This window comes from Gadus macrocephalus, chromosome 18 (assembly GCF_031168955.1).
Source record: "Gadus macrocephalus chromosome 18, ASM3116895v1".
Taxonomy (NCBI): domain Eukaryota; kingdom Metazoa; phylum Chordata; class Actinopteri; order Gadiformes; family Gadidae; genus Gadus; species Gadus macrocephalus.
The window spans coordinates 7,198,922-7,223,982 of record NC_082399.1 but is presented as its reverse complement, the minus strand read 5'-3'; the positions used below and the strand labels follow the sequence as shown (position 1 = coordinate 7,223,982).

Genomic DNA, 25,061 nt, shown 5'->3' with positions numbered 1-25,061 from the left:
CCCCTCTGCACCCCCTGTTCTGCACCCCCTCCCCTCCATTTTCCCCTCTGAATGGTCTAATCCACTGGTTCACATGAGCTCCCCTCCCCCTGCATGTGCACGCATGTGTGTGCGTGTGCGTGTGCGTTTAAGAATGTGCCTTACCAAAGTGTTTTAAGGGCACCGGGTCCAAACACTTTTGAGATTACACGCTTGCCTTGATATCCTGTGTCTAGTTGGGGCTTCTACGACCAGCCCTCCCTCAACCAGGTTGCACGTTATTCCTCCTTTAAACCGCTCAGCCTGAGCTTCTGACTTCGTTGTTGCGGACAGACTTTTTGAGTGCAACAGGGGGGCCGCACGATGAATGGGACTTTGGAAGAGCCGTGCAAGGATGGCGACGGGTCCTTCATGTTTACGTCCGAGTCGGTGGGAGAGGGGCACCCCGGTGAGTACGGGACCCTCCTCGGGGTGGTGTCGCCGCTCTCCAGCGTGGGCTGGGGGGCACCCACAGAGGAATGCGGGGGGTTTGGTGGTTGAGAATTGCACAACGAAGGGAATGTGAATTGGAATTCTGCTGGGATACTGCTGCTCTGCTGAACAGAGAGGGGATCCTAGAATTGGGGCTATGCAAGAGGTGTGTTCCTGGGGAAAAAAAAGGGTGTTTTCGCATCATAAAGCAGATTATGCATGGGGGTGAGAAGATGCAGGAGAGGAGAGCGTGGGAGGTTAGGGTAAGGTTAGGCTTGCTTACTAAGGCGAGCTATCACTGTAGCTTGGGATGTAGCCCATAATTGAACGTCTGTTGTTGTGCTGTAAAGGCTATGTGGAGTGTCAGGTGTAAAACATTGATTGACTGACACATTTTATAGACAAACACAACCACAATTGCCTTGGGGAGCCAGAAAAGTTAGCAACAAAGTGGATGCGATCCAGCTTTATGTGTTTGCGTTCACAAACACAGTCATCAGCCGCTGGGGATTTAGCTGCAGGGTTGTGATAGGTCATAATTGATCTGTGAAGCACCTCCTGGCTGCATGCCTTACTCCACATGCAACACATGGGCAACAAAGACTATTTTTGAATTGGTCAAACGTATGCACATAGGCACTGTTCCGTGCACTACCAATATAGCCACACACACACACACACACACACACACACACACACACACACACACACACACACACACACCTCAGATAAGCCACTCACTCATGAACGTATGCATACACACAACTATGCAGGTGCAGAAATGCAAAGACACACAGTTAATAATTCACAGAATTCCGTAGTGAAATCATGAGATGGGGGGGTATAACATGCTGTATTTTCAACGTGGGTAGTAAAGTCCTCATGTGTGTGTTTTTGATAACAGATACTTATAGCTTTGCGTCTCACAGACCACATACAAACTTTGGTCCGTCCTGCCAACCACTCTGCTATTCTTAGGCACTGTAGCTTCCAGTAGGAGCCAGGAGTAGTAGAGTTAGATGGTAGTGGACGCTTGGGAAACATGATACTTCATAGCTCCACTCGCGGTCATCGATATGTTCAGTAAAAGTAGGGGGGAGGATGCAAGCGACCCCTTCTGATTTCTGCACTGTTTGGCCAAACACCTCGTGAAACAATATTAAACTACTGAGCTGTTATGATATAATCACACACACTTCTTGTTTTTTTTAGATAAGATATGTGACCAGATCAGTGACGCAGTGTTGGACGCTCATCTGAAGCAGGACCCAGATGCCAAGGTGGCCTGCGGTGAGTCGGGATGTCCTCCAGTAGAGGGCAGCAGAGACAATGCTCTCGCTTTAACGGAAGACGTTGGATGAATATTTTAATTAATATAAGGCCTTAACACAGTCCACAATTCCAAATATTTATTGTACTATGAATAATAATATTGCATTTACAGCACGCATTAAGGACAGGGACTTTTCGTTCTTAATAAAAAGAAATCAATTATATGTACTGAAAAGTATTTTTCTAGTAAATATTCTAAAGTGCTTAAAAGAAAAACCCAGCAGCATATCTAATGTGAATCCAAAACGAATTTTACACCGAATTTATAGCGATACAACTGTGCTCCAGAATACCTGTGTTGAGTTGACTGTCGTTATTAACCGGGGCGAAAACAGAGACGGTGTGCAAGACTGGCATGGTGCTGCTCTGTGGAGAGATCACATCCCGCGCCAGCGTAGACTACCAGAAGGTGGTGCGAGATACCATCCAACACATCGGATACGACAACTCGGACAAAGGTAACAAGACACGAGGGCCACAGACTATTGTCTGGCGGGCCATGGATTATCTGTGCGTGCGTGCGTGCGTAATTGAATAAAGTTTCAGAATGACATTTGAAATGTACTTTTTAAATAGATTGTGTTCCCTCAAATGTATTATATTATCTATTAGTTCGATTGTCAACAGCATTTTAATGACATTGTATTATTTTAATTTGTCTTTTATTATAAACATAATTACCACTATCAAAATCCTTGTTTTAAATGAACCTTCATTCCAGTGTACCCATGATGTGCGCCATCATTCTAGCGTCTATAAAGATGTATTCCCCGCCCTCTCAGGCTTCGACTACAAGACGTGTAACGTTCTGGTGGCGTTGGAGCAACAGTCCCCGGACATCGCTCAGGGCGTGCATATGGACCGCCTGGAGGATGACATTGGAGCAGGGGACCAGGTACTGTTAACCCATACTGGTACAACTTCATACAGCAAACATGGACTCCAGTGGATAGCAGCAATCTAAGTCAGACACAGGGAATTGAACCCAGTAACTTTTGGACAGGCGGGATTCACCCTAAAAGACTCCGCTCCCCCATTCGTCCCTTGTGCTATTGACTACATAGGTGTGTGTTAGGTGCTGTAGTCCAAAGCAGAATAATCACAATCATCAGTAAGTAATTTCAGTGTTTTTCTGCCAATGTTTTACTGTAGTCATGGTTGTTAGAGAGCAGGAAAGAGTCAAACAGAGCAAGATTATAACAACCCAAAAGAAATCCGCTCTCTCTCTGCTCCCTTCCTCCCCAAGTTTCTCTTCCACTGTGATTTTTTACGTTACACATGATTGACAGGCGAGATGGTTTCCCTTAACCCATCCCAGAAGAAATGCCCTGATTGTCCAGAAAGAGACCTGGGAGCTTTCTAAAAATCGAAATTATCTCCTGCAGAGGCAGAAGCAGGCCACACAAAGTGGATATTCTCTCAGTGCATTTCCCTCACTAGCAGCCGGCTGTGCCATTTCTAACACGTGACACTCAAATACCGGCTCCTCAATCTCACCTACAGCACCTTTAATGCATTACTGTGAGACTAACCCAGAGTGTGGCGGGGGCCGGCAGGGTCTGATGTTCGGCTACGCCACGGACGAGACGGAGGAGTGCATGCCGCTCACCATCGTCCTGGCCCACCGTCTCAACGCCAAGATGGCCGAGCTGAGGCGGAGCGGCGAGGTGCCCTGGCTGCGCCCGGACTCCAAGACACAGGTAGGCACGCCCCTCTCTCCTCATCTGGGCTGTAGGTTAAGATACTGACTGTGGCCGACAACAGTTGCCTTCCCTTTGCTCATTGTCCTCCTCCTCCTCCATCTCCTCCTCCACAACCACCCCCTCCTCCTCCTACACCTCCTCTTCCTCCCCCACCCCCACCTCCACCTCTCGCCCTCCCCAGGTGACGGTGCACTACGACCAGGACAACGGCGCGGTGATCCCCCGGCGGGTGCACACGGTGGTGGTGTCGGTGCAGCACGACGACTTCATCGAGCTGGAGGAGCAGAAGGCGGTGCTGAAGGAGAAGGTCATCAAGGCCGTGGTCCCCGCCCAGTACCTGGACGAGGACACCATCTACCACCTGCAGCCCAGTGGGCGCTTCGTCATCGGCGGCCCGCAGGTACCGTTAGGGTTCAATAGCTGCTGGACCCAAGAGCAGAGCACAGAGGGCAGGGCTGGAGTTGGAGTGATGAACGGGTTTATTTGGAGCAGACCAGGGGTGAGGCCGGGGGCAGGTTGGAGAGTGGGGAGCTACAGGCTGGAGGGAGTGAAGCAGGAACGCTGGAGTTGTTGATCCACAAAGCTATGGGCAAAAGGAAACAAAGGTGAGACACAAGATTTAAACAGGAGAATGAGTGCGAGTGTGAATACTGGAGCCATTTACGAATATCTACCACTGAAGTTCGCAGTATGATCTGGCGACGACTGCAGGGAAACCAGGTGTATTTGAAGGGGAGTTGATGAGCTGATGCAGGCCAGGTGTGACCAGTGGAGGTGTGGCAGGCACAGCACAGAGACAGACAGGGGGTGTGGCAGACACAGGGGGAGAACACACAGCATCACAGCTGTGGCTATGACAGGTATGAAACCTAGGGGTCATTCTTAAGAAGAGACCAGTGAGTCATGAGAATCAAGAATCAGTTCTCTTATCATGGTTTTTGAATGTACTTTTTCTCTGTAAATCTATCAACAATCGATCAATGTTCATGACAAAGCTGTTGTGAAATTAAACCGTTTTTGGGTGAATATACCATTTTGTCGTAAACAATGTGTAACAATGTTACAATGATGATGATCTTGCATTGCGTCGCCATAGTTACACGCATAAACAAGTGACGAAAGTGGATCATGTAGGATAACTTAAAAAACCCTTAAAAAAAAAATGCACCCAAAAATCTGCGTGTATGCATGTTTCCCCATCCTCACGTCGTTCTCTGTGTGTCTGTGTGTCTGTGTGTCTGTCTGTGTGTCTGTGTGTGTGTCTGTGTGTCTGTGTGTCTGTGTGTCTGTGTGTCTGTGTGTCTGTGTGTCTGTGTGTCTGTCCGGCGGGGCAGGGGGACGCCGGTGTGACCGGGAGGAAGATCATCGTGGACACGTACGGCGGCTGGGGGGCCCACGGGGGCGGGGCCTTCTCGGGGAAGGACTACACCAAGGTGGACCGCTCGGCAGCCTACGCAGCCCGCTGGGTGGCCATGTCCCTGGTGAAGGCCAAGCTCTGCCGCAGGGTGCTGGTGCAGGTGAGGCTTCACCTGCAGACCAGGGCACACGATATCCACGCTGCTGGGAAATGTAGCTTGGATGCAGGATGTGAGGGCTGTTTAAATGACTTGCTGGAAGATCAGTCGGCAGTCAAGTATTACCTAAAGAACATCCCCAGTCTTCTTGAGGCCTGTCTGTATAGAAAGACATCAACAAATTAAAACAGACACTAAAATAATAACAGTTATACTTTACAATCAAGATAATAATCCAGTTATAAACATTATTCTATAGCATATGCATAGGGGTTAGGGTGACAAGAGTTAGGGTCAGGGTTAAATAATGCATGAACGGATACCATAGTAATGTGAACACCATTATCTTAGTTAACGTGATGACCATCATTAAATGATTAACCATTAACCATTAGTTAACTGTGAATTAACATGGTTAATATTTATGACTGTATAGCAAATGTTCATTCTTGGTTAATTAAAGTGTAACCATAATAACTATTTGAACTAATTTATTATTATCTATATATATGTATATCAATACGTTGTTACGTCATGTGAAGACCTTTTGGCTGATGTAGGCCCTCACGTGTTGTTCCCAGGTAGCGTACGCCATCGGAGTGGCCCATCCTTTGTCCGTATCGCTGTTCACCTACGGCTCCTCCCAGAGGAACGAGAAGCAACTGCTACAGATCGTCAATCAAAACTTTGACCTCCGACCTGGCATCATCGTGAGGTGAGGCCTACGTTTTGACAGATGGGGAGAAGCAGTCGTAGTCAAGTCAAGTTAAATGTATTTCTATGGCCCTTAATCACAGTTACAGTCTCAAAGGGCTTTCCCGGACATATATTGGGGACCCCAACCCTAGACCCCAATGAAAACATGAAATAACTATCAAGGAAGAAACCATGACAAAGAACGCAGAGCGGGGGATCCCTCCTTCCTGGGATGGGTAGAAGTACATACATAATGGCAATAATACAAGAATACATTTAAAGTCAAATTAAATAGATGGCAAGCTATGGCCAGGGTGAAGAGGTCCTGGCCAGTGAGCAAGCTGGTAGCCATCAAGTGTGTGTGTGTGTGTGTGTGTGTGTGTGTGTGGGGGGGGGGGGGCAACCCAGTTAAACAGAGCCAGCATTATTCTCCGATGGGTCAGTCAGTGCTTTAGTAACACTGAAACCACTGGGAGTGCATCAGGCTTTGAGTGAGTCCACTGTGATCAGCTGTACGAATAACAGAGGAAGAGTGAAACATTAACGGACGGGTGCGGGGGTTCTTGGATCAACAGAGACCTGGACCTGAAGAGACCTATCTACCAGAGAACCGCCTGCTACGGCCACTTCGGCCGGAAGGGCTTCCCCTGGGAGGTTCCCAAGGAGCTCAACTACTGAGCACTGTGTTTGTGCGTGTCTGCGTGTGTGTGTGTGTCTGTGTGTATGTGTGTATGTCTGTGAGAGTATGCATTCACGTGCACTTATGCATTCAAGTGTGCCTGTGTGTGCGATGGAGTGTCAGGCTGGCTAACCAGGCCAAGCCGCCCACGTGGAACCTGTTAATCATGCAGCTTTCCCCTGAAAGGTGTTTGCGTTTTCGATCCCGGAGTAAAGCGTACTCATTGGACAGAAGGAGTGGAGTTGGAGGGTTCTCAATGACTCATTGGTCGAGATTCTTACTGAATGGTTATCAGAGCTGCCAGTCTAGTAAATTAGTTATTGTTCTTTGCCATTGTATAATGTCTAAAAAACATTTTCTCATTTAGGTATCAACTTTATGTGCGACTAATCTGTGGCAAGAGCCTTGCAGTATTAAGCCAATGACCAAATGTTACGCTAGAAGAGCCATATGTTGAAGAGTAAGCATCATAAGGTCTTAATATATAAAACAATACTATGTACAATACAAGATTTAAGATGATTCATTTTGACATTGTTTCAAATAATATTTTTTGGTTGAAAAATTTATTTTAACTTTGCTCTAAGGGTATTGGATTTAAAAGCTATAGTGTTTATACATCCCTAAGTATTAAAAATCTTCCATAATCTAACATGCTGATACATATGCTTTGAATACAAATGTTTTCCTCATCCTTAAGAGCTTTGCATTTTCTTAATAGGAACCACCTCCACAGTCTAATGCTACTTATACCCAAATTGCTTAAAGTCTGTTTGTGGTGAAAATGTATTTGGCAAGAAGTGTTAACAACCTCATTGATTTCCAAAGAAAGCCTGTAAAGAGAAGACTATGTGAGAATGTTTATGAGGAAACAACACTTCCTAGTTTCAGGGTGCTCTTGCTTCCAGCTACGATAAGCACATTTATGAACTCAGTCATCTTTCTCTCATTCTCGCGCTCTCTCTCCATCTCTTTCATGGCTCAGAATGCTGAACACATTATATAACTCTCATCCCAATGTATTAACTGACCTGAGAAATCGTGTACATAGGCTTTTTGAACAATAAAACGAAAAACAATAAAAACAATAAAAAGAAAACATTTTGGATTTTCGTTTTTATTTATTTCAAGCAGTTATGGTAACAGTAAAATATATATATATTTATAGATCTATATTCCTTTGGAATGCAGTTGGGAATGATAACATACAACACACAAATTGTACTCTATTTTGGTCCCTTTTTTTTTGGCTCCACAGAGAAGCTGGTGGCCAGACCGCCGCTCCCAGTACAGAACGACCCGGGTCAGGCGGTGGGGCGAGGCTAAGTCCTCCAGCGATGCCCCCTGAAGGCCTGCCCTGTGTTACGAGTTGCATGGTTTTTTGCATTGGCTGTGTGGTCACACAACAGTTCAACAAGAGTCTCTTAGCTTTTCCACTGGGAGGTCTGGGAGAACGAGGCTTGGCAGCGGTAGCTTTGTCTGATTACATCAGATCGCGGTGGACGCAAAGCGCATTGAAGCTGCTGCTACTTAGTTTTGGTCGAGCATCCCGTAAACGACATGCCCCCCCCCCCCATCTCTAAATTCTGCCCCTTTTAAAAAAACAAAGAAAAAAGGGAATCAGCTTTTCAAACAGCACACAATACTTGGTAGAAAAAAAACAATCCCTCTATTGTCTTGAGGTTCTTCCAGCGGTTCTACCTCGATGTAGTGTATAACGCTGGTGATGTAACAGATTTTTCCTGAGAGCAAACAATGCTGGCCTTGGTTGTCTGAAACACCAAACGCTGAAGGAGAAAAAATAACCAAACAAACGAACAGGCGAAAGCGCCCCCCCCCCCCCCCCCCCCGCGACGTTGTGCCGAGCGAGGAACACACATCCAAGGCACGTTTCAGGAAACCGCATCGCATGGAGCGCAACGGGGGGGGTTGGCCATGTATAAAAAGGGAACCGTTACATAACCAGGCATCAAAGCGAACGCCGAGACTTTTCTCTCTCTCTCGTTTCTCGCGCTGGCACTACACGGTTGCACGCCGTGTGTAAAAAACACACGACGCGGTCAAACAGCTGTTGGCTTGTCTTCCGTCGCCCCCCTCCGCCACACACACACACACACACACACACACACACACACACACACACACACACACGCACACACACACACACGCACACACACAACCCGTCCGTCAGTCCCCCCCGGCGCCCCCACCGGACAGCTTCTGCGTGACGTGCTGCGACGTCATGTCCCCGCCGCCGCCGCCACACTCCGAGTACAGCATGGCCAGGCTGTCGGCCGGGTAGCAGCCGGCCGGCGACGCCTCCATCTTGTGGTGGAGGACGGGGTCGGGGAAGGGGGATGAGGAGGCCCCGCCCCCCCGGGACAGCACCACCAGGGTGTTGGCGGACATGGCGGAGAACTCGAAGGCGAAGGTGCCGTAGAAGAGCATGACGAGCATGCAGAACACCCACTCCAGGATGGCCGAGATGTGCTGCAGCGCGAAGCTGGCCTCCACGCAGAAGAACCCCCCGCCTGGAAGAGACTGGGTGAAGGAGAACGACTGGGACATGTGGTAGTGGTGGGGGGGGGGCATGTGAAAGGGAGAACGAGAGAGAGAGAGAGAGAGAGAGAGAGAGAGAGAGAGAGAGAGAGAGAGAGAGAGAGAGAGAGAGAGAGAGAGAGAAAATAAGAGAATGAGAGAAAAGGCAAGGCAGAGTGAGACAGACTCAAAGACAGAGGGAGAGAGAGAGTGAGAGAAAGACAGGGAAAAGGAGAGTTTGAAAGAGAGAAAGACAAAGAACCCTCTCTTTGAACACACACACACACACAATCACACCAAGATAAACACACCCTAATAGAACAAAACACAGAATGCATCGCTCTATGTGGCCCGGCAGAGGGGAGATGAATCATAGTACTAAACACAAAGCTAGAGACACAGCGTGCCACTTGACGGTCTCCCAGGCCAGACATTGTCCAGATAATGTTATCTATTAAAAGGGGCTGAGCCACTCAGTAAACAAAAAACCTCACTGTATATCGCCCTTTAGCACAGTTGCAGACATGGGCTTCAGAGGCCTCAGTTTAAAGGGTGCTCCACCCCATGATCACTCTTGTACAGTTCTGTTTGGGTCCGCTGTCCGCGGAAGTTCTCCTGCTTAAAACGTGGGTTCACCCCACCTTTAAACTCTCATCCTCCATCCTCCCACATACAAACAGAGCAGTATGGGAGCAGCGCGTGTGTCAAAGGATACCGAGAACCAGGGCCATGAAGGTGAGGAGGGACATGGTCAGACGCATGTGTCCCAGGAGGTACTCGTGCTGGGTCTTAGCCAAGCGGTAGGTCAGAGCCGTCTGGAGGCTCACAAACACCATGCTGCAGGTGAACGCCACACCGGCCCCCACATAGTGCAGCACCTTGGCGTAGTCCAGCTGGAGATAGGACCGAGAGGGTGGGACGCACACACACACACACACATTTTATAATTACATTATTTTTTCTCTCCAATTTTACTACTCATATATCTACACATGTTTGCGGAAATAATAACAAACACATGATGCATATTAAAGGGGCTGTATGTAGATTTGAGAGCTATTATTTGAGTATATCCTCTGGCGTTTTCTGTGCCGTTAATGCACTGTGAAAGTGTCTGTTCCCGTTGACTGCCCCTGCCTCTGTATGGGACAATTTACAACTCCCAGCTTATTTCTGACCAATGACAGCATCTCTACCCTGCTGAACCCCCCTGAAACGTACGGTCCCTCTCTCTCTCTCTCTCTTTACAACTGCAGAAGGATATAATTGCGGTGTGACATTTGACCAAAACACCAAAGTGGGCAAAGGCGGCACCGTGGTTGCCAAGGTGACGACGGTCACCATGACCCCATATGACCTGCACTGGGTAACCGGTCCGCAAAAACACAATATGTCAACAACATATGAACACTTGATGATGGATTTTAGGTACAAAGTCAAGGTGCCCCCTCTCTGCATGATTACAGCTCCCTAATAGAACAAAGAAAAAAGCTTGGTTTATCTAATCTTCTCATGCATCAGGTAGAGTCAATCCATCCAAGCTGCCGGTTAATATATCGTCAAACCGCTGGGTGTTAACTCATTTATCTGAGTTTGCTTGCATGTGAGGTCAAAGTAAGCTGGACAGAGTTTATTTAGCTAGATAACGACCGGCCCACTGTTCATTATCCCTCTTATTACACGGCTACTTAATAAATAAAAAAATAATTTGACAAAAATAAATAAATGAATAAGTAAATCAGAATAGACTGTTTAACAACGCTGTGTAATAAGGAGGAGAGTTTGCATGCATCGATATCTAGGGAGCCATAAGGGGGTTGCAGGAGGGACCAGATGACCACAATCTAATCTTGTTTCATTTGATCATTAGTAAATGTGAGAGAAAAGGGGGAATCGTGTATTTGGTACCAATGACATCAAGACATTTTTATTTATTCATGTATTTTTTGACATGCTAATGATTAAGCAGCCAGGCGTAATAACCGGATATGCTAACCTGGAAAGTAAGAATTCAGAGAAAGCACCAAACTTAGACTAATATCAGTTCAGTAACCATGTTGACTGATGCTGTGAGCCTTAGATGAAGCAAACCTGGTACATAGCAATGGCTTAGGGAGTTCCCTGATCGATTTTGCTTTTGAAGCCTGTCATGAACGCGGGTTTTTCATGAACACCCTATCCAAGATTATGTGAACTCGTTCCTCCAGGTTGAAATAAGCTGTTTTCGAAAAATCCGGACATTCCAAGAAAGCACACGCTGGAGCCAGAGTTCTTGTGTAAGCTTAAACATGCCTTAACCTACTTTAACAGAGCAGTAATTCCAGTTGACTTAACAACCATTTTCTTCACGTGGATGTTTATCAAAACATCCTGCATATGACTCCTTCACAACCCTCCTGCAGGAAGCTGGTTCCAATTCAGGGGTAAACAGCTATAAAAAAACATGTGTGTGTTTGTGTGTGTGTCAACCTGAGTGTGTGTGTGTGTGTGTGTGTGTGTGTGTGTGTGTGTGTGTGTGTGTGTGTGTGTGTGTGTGTGTGTGTGTGTGTGTGTGTGTGTGGATGTAGGTGAATATGAATGTGTGTGTGCATGTGTGCGTAGATGTAGGTGTGTGTATGTGTCTGCGTGTGTGTTTTTGTGTGTGTAGATGCAGGTGAATGTGTGTCTGTGCTTGTGTGTACGTATGCGTGGGTGTGTTTGTCTAGGTGTGTGCTTGTCTGTGTATGCATGTGTGGGTGTGTCTGGGTGCTATACACAGTGTATGCATGTATGTATTGTGAGGGTCAAGTCCCTCCAATGTTTAGCAGCAGGTAAACATTGGTGTTAGGCTGGAGAGGAAGGGCCAAAAGGAGGTGCCACTTCCTTCATTGCCAAAGCCAGGGCGGAGGGTCTCTGCTGACCAATCAGAAGCCACAATGCAGAGGTGACCCCACCCACCTGCACCACCCATAAATACCTCCACCTGTCCAGACATTAACAATTAAAACAATTCATGCATTTAAAGGAAGTATTGCAATGCAATAAACATATACTGCTTGGTAAAACGAGGGTATATTGTAAAAAATAAAGCCATGCACGCATGCACACACATACACACTCACGTACATACACACAACCACAGAAACACATGCACACCAACACACGTACACCCAATCAAACAAACAGACACACACACACACACACAAACACAGACACTCACGCACACACACACACAAAATGTGTACTCATATATGTACGCATATATGTATGTAGATAATTAACCTCAATCAACCAAACACACATGCATACACACACAAATTCCCCTTTTCTATACGGTCTTCCAACATGTGCAGACAAAAACCTGAAGGAATGTAAGGCAGCACATGGCACGAAGAGAACGAGAAAGACAAGAGAGGCCTTTGACATGCTATATGTCTACACAGTACTACCCTGTATTCACACACATGCGTGTGCTGGCATGTGGCGAGTACATGTATGGCCCACCCTGGACTCCATGTCATTCTGGATTTGCATGCAAGAATCACACACTTATACATACACTTATACGCACTCTCAAACACACACACACACACACACACACACACACACACACACACACACACACACACACACACACACACACACACACACACACACACACACACACACACACACACACACACACACACACACACACACACACACATATATTAAACCATCAAATACATATGTTTGTTTCAGCGGCTGCACCAAAATGCTTTCCTGGCAGAAGGCCATTGCTTTCTTCTGCTATAAACACAACTACAATACACAACTGCACAGCCCAACTCCCAGCTCAAAACAGCAACCATTCAATTTACAAATAAAAAGCTAATTATGGGTTTGTGTGCATAGGCCGTGGTATAGGATGTTATATGCAGACGTTTTGACTCCAGGCGACTGGAAGGGAACAGAGACACAGAACATAGCTGCCTGACAGCGCATTACAAGAAACAAGGGGGCTGGATGGAGGCCGCGCCCCATCCATCACCATGAGGTACAGTGCTGTCTGTTAGCTCGGCCTTAGCCAGACGGAACCACTAGACACCAGAGACAGACAGAGAGAGAGACCGACAGAGTAAGAGAGGGAGAAAGTCAGTAGGGGAGAGAGGGAGAGACAGAGAGAGATGAAGAGAGAGAGAGAGAGAGTGGGAGAGACTAGAAAGACAAAAAGAGAGAGTTAAGGACAAGAGAACCTGTCCTCAAAGTGAACTCGCCAGAGGCCACTGAGTGCGAGCGACATAAAAGGTCCAGGGAGAAGCAGAGAGCCATGTTGTGAGACCAGGAAGAAGCTTGAGTGTTGCCAAACAGAACAGTCAGAGGAATTAGGTTGGAAGGTCTACAAAGAGCGGGGACGTGGGACGGTGTTTGTGCATGAGCGCATGCGGGGGTTTGTGCGTCTGGGTGTACGTGTGTGTCTGTATGTGTGTGTGTGTGTTGTTTAATGACACTGAGCATATCCAGACCACACACACACATACAGACACACAAATTCAGACATGCGCTCACGCATGCACACACACACACACACACACACACACACACACACACACACACACACACACACACACACACACACACACACACACACACACACACACACACACACACACTTTAAACAGCACCACCCTTTCTGCTCTGAGCCCACACCTGGGGTAACAGTGGACTTGTTGATGGAGATCAAACGACCCGCTACACAGAGCCATTGTGATTTACAATGGCTGGAAGTATTGAAAACCACAGGGATAGATAGCCATCGATTGTTGTCAAGGAATATGGTTTGGCTCCTGCATAACGATGCTGGTAATAGAGCTGCTTGTTTTGGACTGCAGAATCAAGTCACCAACAGTCTGTTCTGCGACGATGGTTCTCCTCAGAATCAGCACACACACACACACACGTGATAGCGCTACGAAATGGGGTGAACCAATGGGCCAGAACGTTGATCGGTTAGCCTCCTTTCCAGCCGTTCTTTCTGTCTTTCTGACATGCACACTGCACAAGATATATTGTTTATACGTCTCTAAATAACACTTGGTTATGGCAATGCTAGGTCTTCACCTGCCGTGTGTATACAGAAAATATGTCTGCTCAACATCTGTGTGTGCAACCCAACCTGGGTAGATTCCCAGGTATCGGCGCTGTATCACTAGGTACCAACACATTCATAGCAGAAGGGATTGTGGAGAAGTCATGTCACCGTGACTTTACCAGCTCCTGTTGCATCCATGGGTCCATCGCCTACCTCTATGTCCATCACCCCCCCCCTCCCCCCGGTCCCCCCATCAACAACTTTATTTCCATTACGTCCCCGTCCCCCCGCTGGCAGCTGATACAGACAGAAGAGAGACCCAGTCTGTGACGGTTCTTCTGAACCGCGTTGCGTCGCTCACCTGGAAGTTCCCGGCGGTGAGGAGGCCGGCGGCGCACACCCAGCAGGTGCAGAGGCCGGCCGTGTTCAGCACGCAGTTCTGGTGGCGCTCGATGACCAGGGCGTAGCGCAGCAGGCCAATCATCATCACTGCAGGGACACGGGACACGCACAGAGGCTCAACGCGGCCGCCCGGATTGGCAGGGCAGGGCACGCTAAGCATATATTCAAGCAGGCGTTGCGGAGAGCAGGGACAGACACCTTGTAACGTTTCTTTGAGTTGTTGTGTCTGAAATAGACTCGGACGTATACGTGTGGAGGGAGAATGAAGCCATGTTATATTCCCTTGTGCTTTGATCCCTTAAAATACAAAAATGGCGGTCACGCGCCGTGTGCTTTGGGCTTGTGGCACTGTGGATGAAAGAGTCCATCTAATGGCACATACATACACATATTTATATACTTATATATGTATATTTGGTATAGATATATACTAATAAATATGTGGTGAGGAGGAGGCAGACATACAAAGCATAGTCTCTCACATTGTCAATAGAAATAACAGCAGCGTACATGACAGCATGAAAAAGTCTCAAGAGCTGGTTGTTGAGGGGGTGACCCTTTTTTAGATGTTTAGATGTCACCCTAATATTTTATTTTAAAATATAGTATGAATGTACATGTGATGAATACTGCAACACTAATGCTAGTCTGCCAGTGGGGCTGAGCATATAACAGACATTAACCAACAGCAAGTAAAATATAAACAATCATTCTATTCATGTTTCACTTTCTATCCAAAAGCCCACCTCTAGCTGCAAGAGGATAATAAAATATCTCGCAATGCGACGATATGCTCGGCAGCGATAAATTGACAGAACCCGCACCAGTGTGCGACATGTTTCAACAAGCAGTCCGATTTATTGAGCAGAGGCCGGGGCCAGGAGTGTCAGCTTCGGCATAAACAGACACCGTCGCACATCTGGGCTTCATCGCTCTGCTGACGAGCGAGAAGCGGTGTTTATCTCCCCATGTTGTCTGTGTACAAAACCACCCCGTCATCCGTTCTGAGCATCGGCTCATCAGAGGTTCTAGCGAATCGGTGAAAAAAACGTAAGAGAAACTATTTTTTTAGCCCTGGAGCTCTGGGTTACAACACACCGACAGAGCTCCCAGCCTCCCGCGTTAAGTTACTTTGTAGTCCGCGGGCGTTGTGGTTCTTGCGTTCGTTTTTCCTCACTTCCCGATACAGAGGAACACTTCGAAGTAAACTCTCTCGTTAGGATCGACATTATTCAAGCCCTCCTTTTACAGGGGTGGGATCGTAAGAACAAGGGGAGCCTTGTCTGCGTCAAACCTAAATATACAACAACACAAGAATGTCCTTGGCGAAGTGCGTCTTCACAGAGAGCCAATAGGTTGAGTAATCATGACCTTTTACCTCACCTTTCCTTGTAGTAACCCTTTTAATGACCCTTGACCTTCGGCTGAATAATAACATAATTTGAATAAAGCTACATGTGTCTGCCTGATTGCTTGGGTTTGAAACCTCCTTTCAAAACGTTGAATATTTTGGAGGTTTTGAGGCATGTCATTCCTAGGAAGAGTGACTAATGCCTTACAGGATGCCAATGTGTCGGCCGCACGCTTGGATAAAATCATCTGCTAACCGTTACGAGAATCAAAGCCGCCGGCGGACAGAACTGAACAGAACTATTACCAGCAGTCTAGCACTTGGAAGAGATTTGCATAATAGGTATGAAGGATGAGCGGTTTGGAGAAAACAGCAGCAGTCTAGCAGGATAGTCAGGTTGATAGCCTCATGAAATGCTCAAGTTTTCAGAGAACACTCTATAGGAAACAGGTGTGACTTGGCCGGACCGATCAGAGTCGGCTCTCAGTACTGGCTGAATGTTTTTGCTTGCGTGCCAAGTCATATAAAAAGAAATGCCACCATCTCCTAGTCCACGCGGACTAACTGACTTTGTGGAAACTACCACCACCTCCTGAGGGATTTCTCGTGTTGTGTTTCCCTTGGATGTGGACTTTCACGTCAGCGTTTGGGAGGTGGGAGGAACTGAATGTTACTTTAATGGCAACTTGCTCTGACTCACTACTGGTCAGAGCAGAGAAATGCCTCACCCACCTCAGTTCAAAATATCCAACTTACAAATTTACTGTGTGGATCTTCATAAAATGGCCCAAAATATCTTCACATGCACTAATCCCATTGCGTTCCTAAGGCAATTTCCAAGTGGCGTTCGAAGGACGACCATAATAAACCATATGTCGAAACTCCCAAAGCAAATATAAAAAAAACAACAATGTAAACGCGGCCCTGAGGCCGATGACCCGTGAGCAAACCACCCGAAATAGACCAATGTTGAAACCCAGTGGTGCTGGGACGGCCCAAGCTGTCCACAGAGACAGTGGAACTCCAAAGCCTCCGTGCTTGCGGTCAGAAGCCTGCTGCCCTTAGGGGGTGGGGGGGTCATGGGAGGCACGCAGCAGGGCACGTTTTAAAAAAGTACCTTTTCGGGGCAGTGGCATTTCCGAGTAGCCCTTATTTTTTTTTCTGTGATGGGGGGGGGGGGGGGGGGGGGGGGGGGGGGAGACTGGGGCAGAAGCAGAGAAGAGGAGAGAGGAGAGGAGGGGTGGGGTGGTAGCAGAGCCTGCAGAGCACAGAGTGCTGGCTGCAGTCGCCACCGCCCACAGCTGGAACAACACGGCCGGGGTCTTCGGTGCATAAAGAGCCCCATTGATATAGGAACAATGTTTATAGGCGCCGTGTGTCTTCGGTACCTCCGTGTGAACGCAAAAAAGCTGCGGTCACGGTGAAGTGACGGGAGAGAACGGTGTGCGTTCTGAGTTCGTGTGAAGTGTCCGTTTGACCGCGTCGGCGTAAACGTTACGTAGCACAGGTAGTATGTGGGAGAGTGTTAAACCGCTGTATTCACGGAGGAGCTACATACCCATGAAGGACCCTGTGCTGCATATGAGACTGAAGAGGCAGCTCTCAGGAGGCAGGGTCCCGCTCTTACTGTGAAAGAGAGAGAGAACAGGGGAGGGGGGGGGGGGGGGGGGAATAGAAGTGAATATGGAGTTTCCAAGTAGCTCAGTGGCACCAACCCTCCCTCCCCTCCCTCCCTCCCTCCCTCCTCCCTTCCCTCCTATCCCGCCATGAAATAATTTGGCCTGTGGTCGCGTTCCTCCCCGAGTACATTGTTGCGTTACTCCAGGTTGCCCCGGGACACAGAGAGAGGGAACTAAACTAAATAGGTGGCAGCAGTTGGCAGAGACCCGGCATTATGTACGGCCACAGAGAGACGGGCCTCAGAGGGAGACAGGGGCCAGGACAAGCGTTTTACGACAGAGCTTGAACACGGACAATAGGCAGTTATTTGACTAGCCTGTAACGCTGTGTGTGTATGTGTGTGTGTGTGTGTGTGTGTGTGTGTGTGTGTGTGTGTGTGTGTGTGTGTGTGTGTGAGTGTGTGTGTGTGTGTGGGGGGGGGGGGGGGGGGGGGTCTTGCTCAGTCTTACAGTATGGCAAAGTCAAAGCTGAATTATACTTCTGCGCTCAATAGCCACTGTGGTTCTCTACATCGTGAGTCTTTGCCCCAATGCTTGCATTTAAGGTTCTGCGTCACGTGTACAGAACGTGAACAGAACCATACAGAACACCATAACCTAATAAGGCAATTTCTGTACGTCTGTTTCTATACTTAACAGTCCAGGGAAGCTCTCATGCTGTAACCCTAGGCTGCTGCAAACCTCGCACATAGCAATCAGATCCAGGGAATTCCCTTATCAATTACCTCTTCAGCAAGAGTTTGATGATTTATTTTGAAGCTTGCCATTAACGCACATGCTCTAGGTTCACCCTATCCAAGATTGCATGAACTGGTTTCCCAAGGCTGAAACCGAAAATCCAGACAATCCAGGAAAGCGCTTGCTTGGGTCAGAGTTTGGATTTAAGCCGAACATATCCTAACCTGCTACTTGAAACATAGCCAAGGATGATTCAGGATTTAAGATTGCTTTGGGCCAAATGCAGCATACAGCAGTGGATCTGCTGAAATACAACAAAATATGGAAACGAAGTGTGTGTGTAGGTGTGTAGGTCTGTGTGTGTGTGTGTGTGTGTGTGTGTGTGTGTGTGTGTGTGTGTGTGTGTGTGTGTGTGTGTGTGTGTGTGTGTGTGTGTGTGTGTAGGTGTGTAGGTGTGTGTTTGTGTGTGTGTGTGTGTAGGTTTGAAGTTGTGTCTTTGTGTGTGTGTGTGTAGGTGTGTAGGTGTGTAGGTGTGTGTGTGTGTGTGTGTGTGTGTGTGTGTGTGTGTGCGTCTGTATGTAGGTCTGTAGGTTTGTGTGTGCGTGTAGCTGTTCAGGTGTGCGTTTTTGTGTGTGTGTGTGTGTGTGTGTGTGTGTGTGTGTGTGTGTGTGTGTGTGTGTGTGTGTGTGTGTGTGTGTGTGTGTGTGTGTGTGTGTGTGTGTGTGTGTGTGTGTGTGTGTGTGTGTGTGTATACTAGTGTATGTATGTGTGTGTATGTGTAGGGGGGTCACACGTCTTGTTTACATTGCATCTCAGTGTGCGGAAGTTTCCAAGAGGATCCTCTGGGCAAAACAAAGGCTGTCTTCCTGTCCGAGTACAGGGGTCTGCGACCCCCCACTGACACAAGAGTCAAGGAGCTGGGGCTCAGACACGTGCAGGCTTATCTCGCCCCAGCTCCACTGACAACAGACCGGCGCCCAGACCGCTTTAGCAGGTAGTGATTAGCCCTGGTTTAAAGCTGGTTTTAGTGCCACATACCGTGCGTGAGGTGAGCCAAGTCACGGATAGCGTTCGGGGCTACAGGAATATAACATGAAATGCTATTCTGGAAATAGGATTTGGTCGTGTTGTTGTTTTTGTTTTTGTGACGTGTGCTTTAAATAGATGCGTTTCTACACATAAAACAACATTTTCAGATATCCACTCTCCGCAAAATTTGCTCTCTCACCTCACTTAAAATATGTGCCAAGATATGCTGACCTGTCCCACTATGTAGCCATGCTGAAAGTGTCAATAGCAGGGAGGAATAGATATCATGAACAAACAAATAACTCATCATAAATGAAAATACATGGACAAAAACACTCACTGGAATACAGTAAAAGCAGAGCAACCAACCCTGTGAGGCTGTGGTCTGTTTAAGATACAAAGTTAATACTTGAGTACTTCCCGATTATCTGCACATTCAGTACGTATGAACATGTTACAAATGTATTATCATTCATGGTTCTGACGTAAGAGAATGGTTAGAACAAAGATCAACAATGCGCTGACTTGACATTGTGTTGATGCGATGAGGCCCATGAGCCTGTTGAAATGCTACTTCCAGAGATGCTACTTCCAGAAATGCTACTTCCAGAAATGCTACTCCCAGAAATGCTACCTCCAGTAACATCTAATGAGAAACACTGGGTCCAACACAAACCTGATAAGGGGTAGGTTCTCCAGAGTACAGCAGAGCACCGGCCCTCTCTGCAGTGGAAGCAGCTCCTCACATGAATCATTGTACAGCCTGGGAGCGAAAAAAAAAAAGGGCAGAGCACAGATTAGCATAAACGTATAAATCATTGTGTTCCTGCACTCTGCACGTGCTCAAGAGTTCGGTATTTGTTTGTCCCTAGGCCGAGGAAGGTTTTGACTGGCACAGAGCAACCGTGCATGGTTTCACAGGCTTGTTTAGAAAGGTGGTTAATGTGTCAGCAGCATGAACTGCACCCTCAGAAATTGATGCAGATGAGTGTAAGAAATTAACCATGCATTTAAATTCTGTTGACTTGAGTTTAGATATCAAATCTGTGTCTTTGTTTTTTCTACTGGGTATGTGACGTGTGAATTGGATTAGCAGGCGATATGATCTCTGTTTACTCTGCGCATACCACTGAAGCATCTGCAAGAATGTATCAGGTCAATAATATGTGTTTTACTAAAGACTAGAGGGTTGTCCTCTGCATAGCAGTCAGGTTCCTCACCTTCAACATACAGAAAGGCTGAAGTTAAAAAATAACTTTCTTGTTTGCAGTTTTGCGGACTACTATCTCTTTTTTTCTACTCTCTTTTTCTGGATATATGTACACATACTAAACACCATCTGTACCCTTCACTCCTGCTGATTTCACATGTTTAAATTAAGACTGTAACCCTGCACTGGGAGTATGCAGCAAGAGGCTGTGTGGATCTAGGTGGAGAAAAGACTAACTATTCCCTCGTATTATGCAATGAGCCTAGCCGTAAACACCTTTACCCGAATCAAGAGCAGATGAACACTAAAGTTGTGTTGGTGTTGTTTTTCATGTTGCAGTAAGGAATAACGTGCATAATGCATTTATTAATTTTGAGTATGCTAGTTTCTTTATGCTAGTTTTCACTCAGACATTGTACGATTATTGTTTGATCTAACACACAGAGGCAGTGAGAGTCTGGTTAAGACTGTTGGCAGTTGGAATTGACGTACAGCTTTACTGCTGATTTCAGCAGGTAACTGCTCCCGGCGTGGAATGTTTAAAAAGACTTCTGGGCATACTTATTACACCCAGTACCAAGTATGCTGGGAACGTCAATGTCTTGCGTTTTATACTTGTTTACGCCAGGGAGGGACTGTGAGGGACTGCAGGACTGCAATTTGGTTACTTCTCTTACGCAACTAAACCAAGTTTCTCCAAAGAAGCAGGTGTAACGGCCATTTTGGACCTCCCCTAAAGCAAGAAGACCACATTATTAATGGCCAAAGCAAAGAAAAGTGTTGGGGGAGTTGGGTGCCTTACCAGTTATTCAAAGGGCAGACATGCTGGTTGTACAGGGCCATAGCGTATCTGTAGGGAGGAGACAAAAAAGCGTAAGTCCAAGAAAGGGAAGTATGTTGATCACAAACCTTAAAGAAAAGTCAATACATACACACACACATACAAAAGTCAACACATAGCACATTCACGTTTACAACCGAAAATGGCGTGAAAGTGTACACATCTGTACATTTTCAACGAAAAACACTATTTCGGACTATGTTGGTGCTGCAGGGGTTTCAATTATAAAAGATAAAAGAGATAAGACAATTTATTGAAAAAGTTGTCAGTTATTACTTGCCATAAAAGATTATTTACTTGTTTTAACTTCTGCTATTAAATGAAGAGAACAAATCTTCCGCTTCCCTTTGAGGTCGTCCACTATGAGGTGCCTAAAATTTCGAGGTTGGCTAATGATACAACGAGTTTGCCTCATTAATATTAAAAAAAGCATTGTGGTCGAGAGCCGGTGTATGACATAGTGAGCGAGAGACTGTTGAATATGGGTGAAAGGCCACGTTCTGTCTCAGTGGGTCAGCCTCCCACCAAGTGAACAGTGGATTAAAGATGTTGGCCCTCATGTCCAGCAATGACACAAAGTTCAGGAAAACACGTTTATACATCATTTTGAAAAGAACACATTGATCATTGCGTGATGATGTTTTGTAGAACCATTCTCCGTCATGTGACCTGAGATATCCAATAGTTTCTTCATAACGATATTTGGTTAATAACTGAAGCATTGTCCCTCAAGACGATCCACATGTAGGATGAAGGTTACTTAATTGTAACGCAGTTCTTCACATAACAAACTGCAAATCTGTCGCTCCATCTTTGGCTGTTTTTCTATTTTTCCTTAAAAATGAATTTGGGGTGACTTGACGATGGCATTGACTGATATAATGTTTCTTAGCAAAGACCGGTTCTAATAAATGTACAGAGCAGGTCTAAATCAAACCAGCGGAAAGGGTAAGGGCAGGCCAGGACTTGACAGGCCATTATCACCAATTGTCTCGGACAGCCAACACTTTAGTGAGCCAGTGTGAGAAATTATAGTGCCCACTGTCTCAACACTCCAGACGCTTCCTGGTGATCAAAGCCATTATGAAGCTTAGCACACTGGTGGAACTTAAGGAAAGAAGGCAAAGGAAACAGAGACAGCATTAGAGGGAGAGAGAGAGAGAGAGAGAGAGAGAGAGAGAGAGAGAGACAGAGACAGAGACAGAGACAGAGACAGAGACAGAGAAAGAGAGAGAGAAAACAAAATGCGAGGTGAGAACGACAGTCTAAATGACAGTCTAAATTGTGTATAGTACCATTTTTAAATAGAGTTAACGGTTTCCCATATAGCCATTAAATGAGGAGTAGGCATTTGTACTATAAATAGTAATAATAGTATTTCAAGTACTAGTCAAGTAGTGAAACTTGCACAACTTCATTGCGTCAATACATTTTCAGTGATTGTTACATTTAGTTTGATAAAAGAAGCATAGGTATATTATATAGTAATCGTCAATGTTTTTTTTGTTTGAAACCCATGATCAACTGCTGACATTGAAAACAATTGTATACAGCAAATGCAATGAACACAAGAAGCGGTACCTTAGCAATCTCTCTCTAGGTCATCACCTTACACTTGTCATGGTTTGTGTCGTGTTTTGGTGTGTTTCCCTGTGTTTCCCTCCTGTGTTGATTACTGCTCCCTCCCCTGATGAGTCTCAGCTGTTCCTCGTTGCGTTTCTTGTGTTTGCTACGTAAACCCTTCTCTTTCCTTTGTTCCTGGTGCTGTCATTGTGGTTTGTACCTGAGTCGTGTTACCTGTGTTCTCTTCGTTCCCTTGCCCCTTGCTCCTTGCTCCTTGCTTTAGCCTTTTGGCGTAAATAAAGTGCAGTTTACCCTAACCGTCTGCATCTGGGTCCTACCTGCTTGCCTGCCACTCGCAAACCGTAACAACACTTACCTTATCACTTATTGTGGACTGTTATAATGTTCTTCATACCCTCTTTAAACAAAGTATAATCAGGTTTGTGTAAATAAGGGGGCTAGTATCATATATTGCTGACCTACTCTAGTGCATGGAGTGGACGGACCTTATATTTTAGTTGCTATACAAATGTTACTCCTAATGGCTATCCCTAAGTGACACCCGGTCCTGCCACCTGTTTGAACAAGAGCTTAAACTGACAGATGCTCAATTTACATCAAAGCATTGCAAAGCAATTTTTTGTATTCTGTATTTCCGTTCACAGATGTGAATAGCCATGGGTTCGAGATAGACGGACAGAAATAAATGGACGAAAGGTCACACATAATACTACGGGCTAGGCTTCAGGGTTCTGACTCCTCCACACAACCTCGGAGAGATCGGCATTCCATTACATTCCTCCCTTTGGGCATGTAGTTTAACTCTGACTAAGAAACGCGGATGAGGTTCACTGAAGAGCAATAGAGAGGTTTGGAGCTGACAGCTGTGGAATTGTCAGCATAGAATGATCATCAAAACGATTTGATCGCATGTATGACTGGCAGACCAATGGATATATTCATCAAAGCAAGTCTAAAACCAGGCTTGCTTGTTGCAGACTTGATAACTAAAACAAGGATAACAAAAACAAATGTTTGAGGTTATGACGTTTTAATTAATTCTTAATACTTACACAACCCATATCCCTGTTAGGATGAAGACTGGTAGACTGATGGGAAGAATGATCCACAGTGACATGTTCAATTATTTCAGTCAACCCGGGCCACTGAAAACAAGCATAGCAAGCAATTACCTTTACTTTTCCTGAATTTACATAAGCATACATGACAGCCACAGACGAGCCTACATACATGAGAATTAGGCCGACTTGTTATGAGCAGTCTACTTTTTCACTACTTTGGAATGACTCATTATATCCATTGGATAACTATTTCCAGGAATAGGGGTGGACTGGTGCAAAATGTCAAAAGGCACACCAAGTCCCCATTACTATGTAAGTTCAATAGCCTACATGTAACACATAACCAAATAACTACTTAATACGATTTAATAAACACACTTTATTTCATTAGGTGTTTCATTTGGCGTGTAAGCTTATTCATATGGGACTTATTCATCAATAAAACAGAAAAGAGCATAAAGAAACTTGCTGCCGTTAGGGTTAGTTCTTAAATGACGTAGACACGAAAAACGTTATAACCTAAATGATGTTAGAAATGCGTTCCGCTAAATGTTTCATCCTACCTTTTGCTGGTAAAAAAAAAAATAAGGAAAAAAAAGCTGTGCTTAAGCACTGCGCTTCATCTCAGCTACCCCAAACCCAAGAAAAAGTTTCTAAAAGGCACTAAACGTCCATCTTCTCTCCCCTGCGCCGGAAACTCATTCATCTTCTCAACGTCAACTTATTACTTTAGCCATTTTACTAAAAGTTATGATATGTATACATCTATACCGTTCACTTCAACGGTGTTTCCACCAAGTTTGTTTTGACTCCTTGACGTAGAAGATGCCCGGAGAGGACATCCCGCAATGAAGTCCATGCTCCTCCCACTAAACTATGTTTGGCTGAGAGGATCCTGAATTGAAGCGTTATCCCGGTCTACTGTAACGCAATTTCCGGTCGGTGTACTCCAATTTACAGTCATTGGATCTTGAAGAACAAGAACACAAAAAATAGCAATAAAACAAGGAGAATATCTATGGAGTATTGAAGAAATTTGGACCAAGCAATATCCGAAAAATGTGACGGAAAGGGATATCCCTAAATCGGTTGTAGTCACTCTCTCTATATCTTCTAACTCCCGCCCTCTCTCTCCCTCTCACCAATAACGCTAATTTGGGACAGCTTTTTCTAGGCGGTCCGTCGTGGAATGAGAACGCCTTGGGAATGAGGTTAATTTTAACTCAAAATGAATTGCATATTTTATGCGTTCAAACGTAACAAA

The 25,061-nt window shown here is 46.0% G+C and overlaps 2 protein-coding genes across 2 annotated transcripts; one reads left to right on the top strand and one right to left on the bottom strand.

Annotated features, from left to right (window-relative positions):
• The first annotated feature begins 63 nt into the window (after window positions 1-63).
• Window positions 64-7,473, top strand: LOC132446268 (S-adenosylmethionine synthase-like). The gene is made up of 9 exons (XM_060036481.1): window positions 64-427; window positions 1,663-1,740; window positions 2,118-2,240; window positions 2,565-2,677; window positions 3,339-3,482; window positions 3,667-3,885; window positions 4,820-5,002; window positions 5,581-5,714; window positions 6,271-7,473. Exons 1-9 carry the CDS (start codon window positions 343-345, stop codon window positions 6,371-6,373), a joined length of 1,182 nt encoding a protein of 393 aa, XP_059892464.1. The 5' UTR covers window positions 64-342; the 3' UTR covers window positions 6,374-7,473.
• Window positions 7,474-24,634, bottom strand: LOC132446272 (transmembrane protein 150A-like). The gene is made up of 8 exons (XM_060036485.1): window positions 24,361-24,634; window positions 23,789-23,881; window positions 21,114-21,161; window positions 19,778-19,864; window positions 17,274-17,341; window positions 14,324-14,451; window positions 9,628-9,805; window positions 7,474-8,905 (listed from the first exon to the last, which is right to left on the bottom strand). Exons 2-8 carry the CDS (start codon window positions 23,851-23,853, stop codon window positions 8,562-8,564), a joined length of 918 nt encoding a protein of 305 aa, XP_059892468.1. The 5' UTR covers window positions 23,854-23,881; window positions 24,361-24,634; the 3' UTR covers window positions 7,474-8,561.
• Between the last annotated feature and the right edge of the window lie 427 nt (window positions 24,635-25,061).

Bases quoted from the DNA above. Each gene is read 5' to 3' on its own strand.
- LOC132446272 (XM_060036485.1), bottom strand. From the start codon at position 23,853: ATGTCACTGTGGATCATTCTTCCCATCAGTCTACCAGTCTTCATCCTA. The intron at 17,342-19,777 runs GTTTGTGTTGGA...TCTCTTTCACAG, and splicing joins GAGAACCTACCCCTTATCAG to TAAGAGCGGGACCCTGCCTC. The intron at 9,806-14,323 runs GTGAGCGACGCA...TCCTATCTCCAG, and splicing joins TCACCGCCGGGAACTTCCAG to CTGGACTACGCCAAGGTGCT.
- LOC132446268 (XM_060036481.1), top strand. From the start codon at position 343: ATGAATGGGACTTTGGAAGAGCCGTGCAAGGATGGCGACGGGTCCTTC. The intron at 1,741-2,117 runs GTGAGTCGGGAT...GGGCGAAAACAG, and splicing joins AGATGCCAAGGTGGCCTGCG to AGACGGTGTGCAAGACTGGC. The intron at 3,483-3,666 runs GTAGGCACGCCC...CGCCCTCCCCAG, and splicing joins GCCCGGACTCCAAGACACAG to GTGACGGTGCACTACGACCA.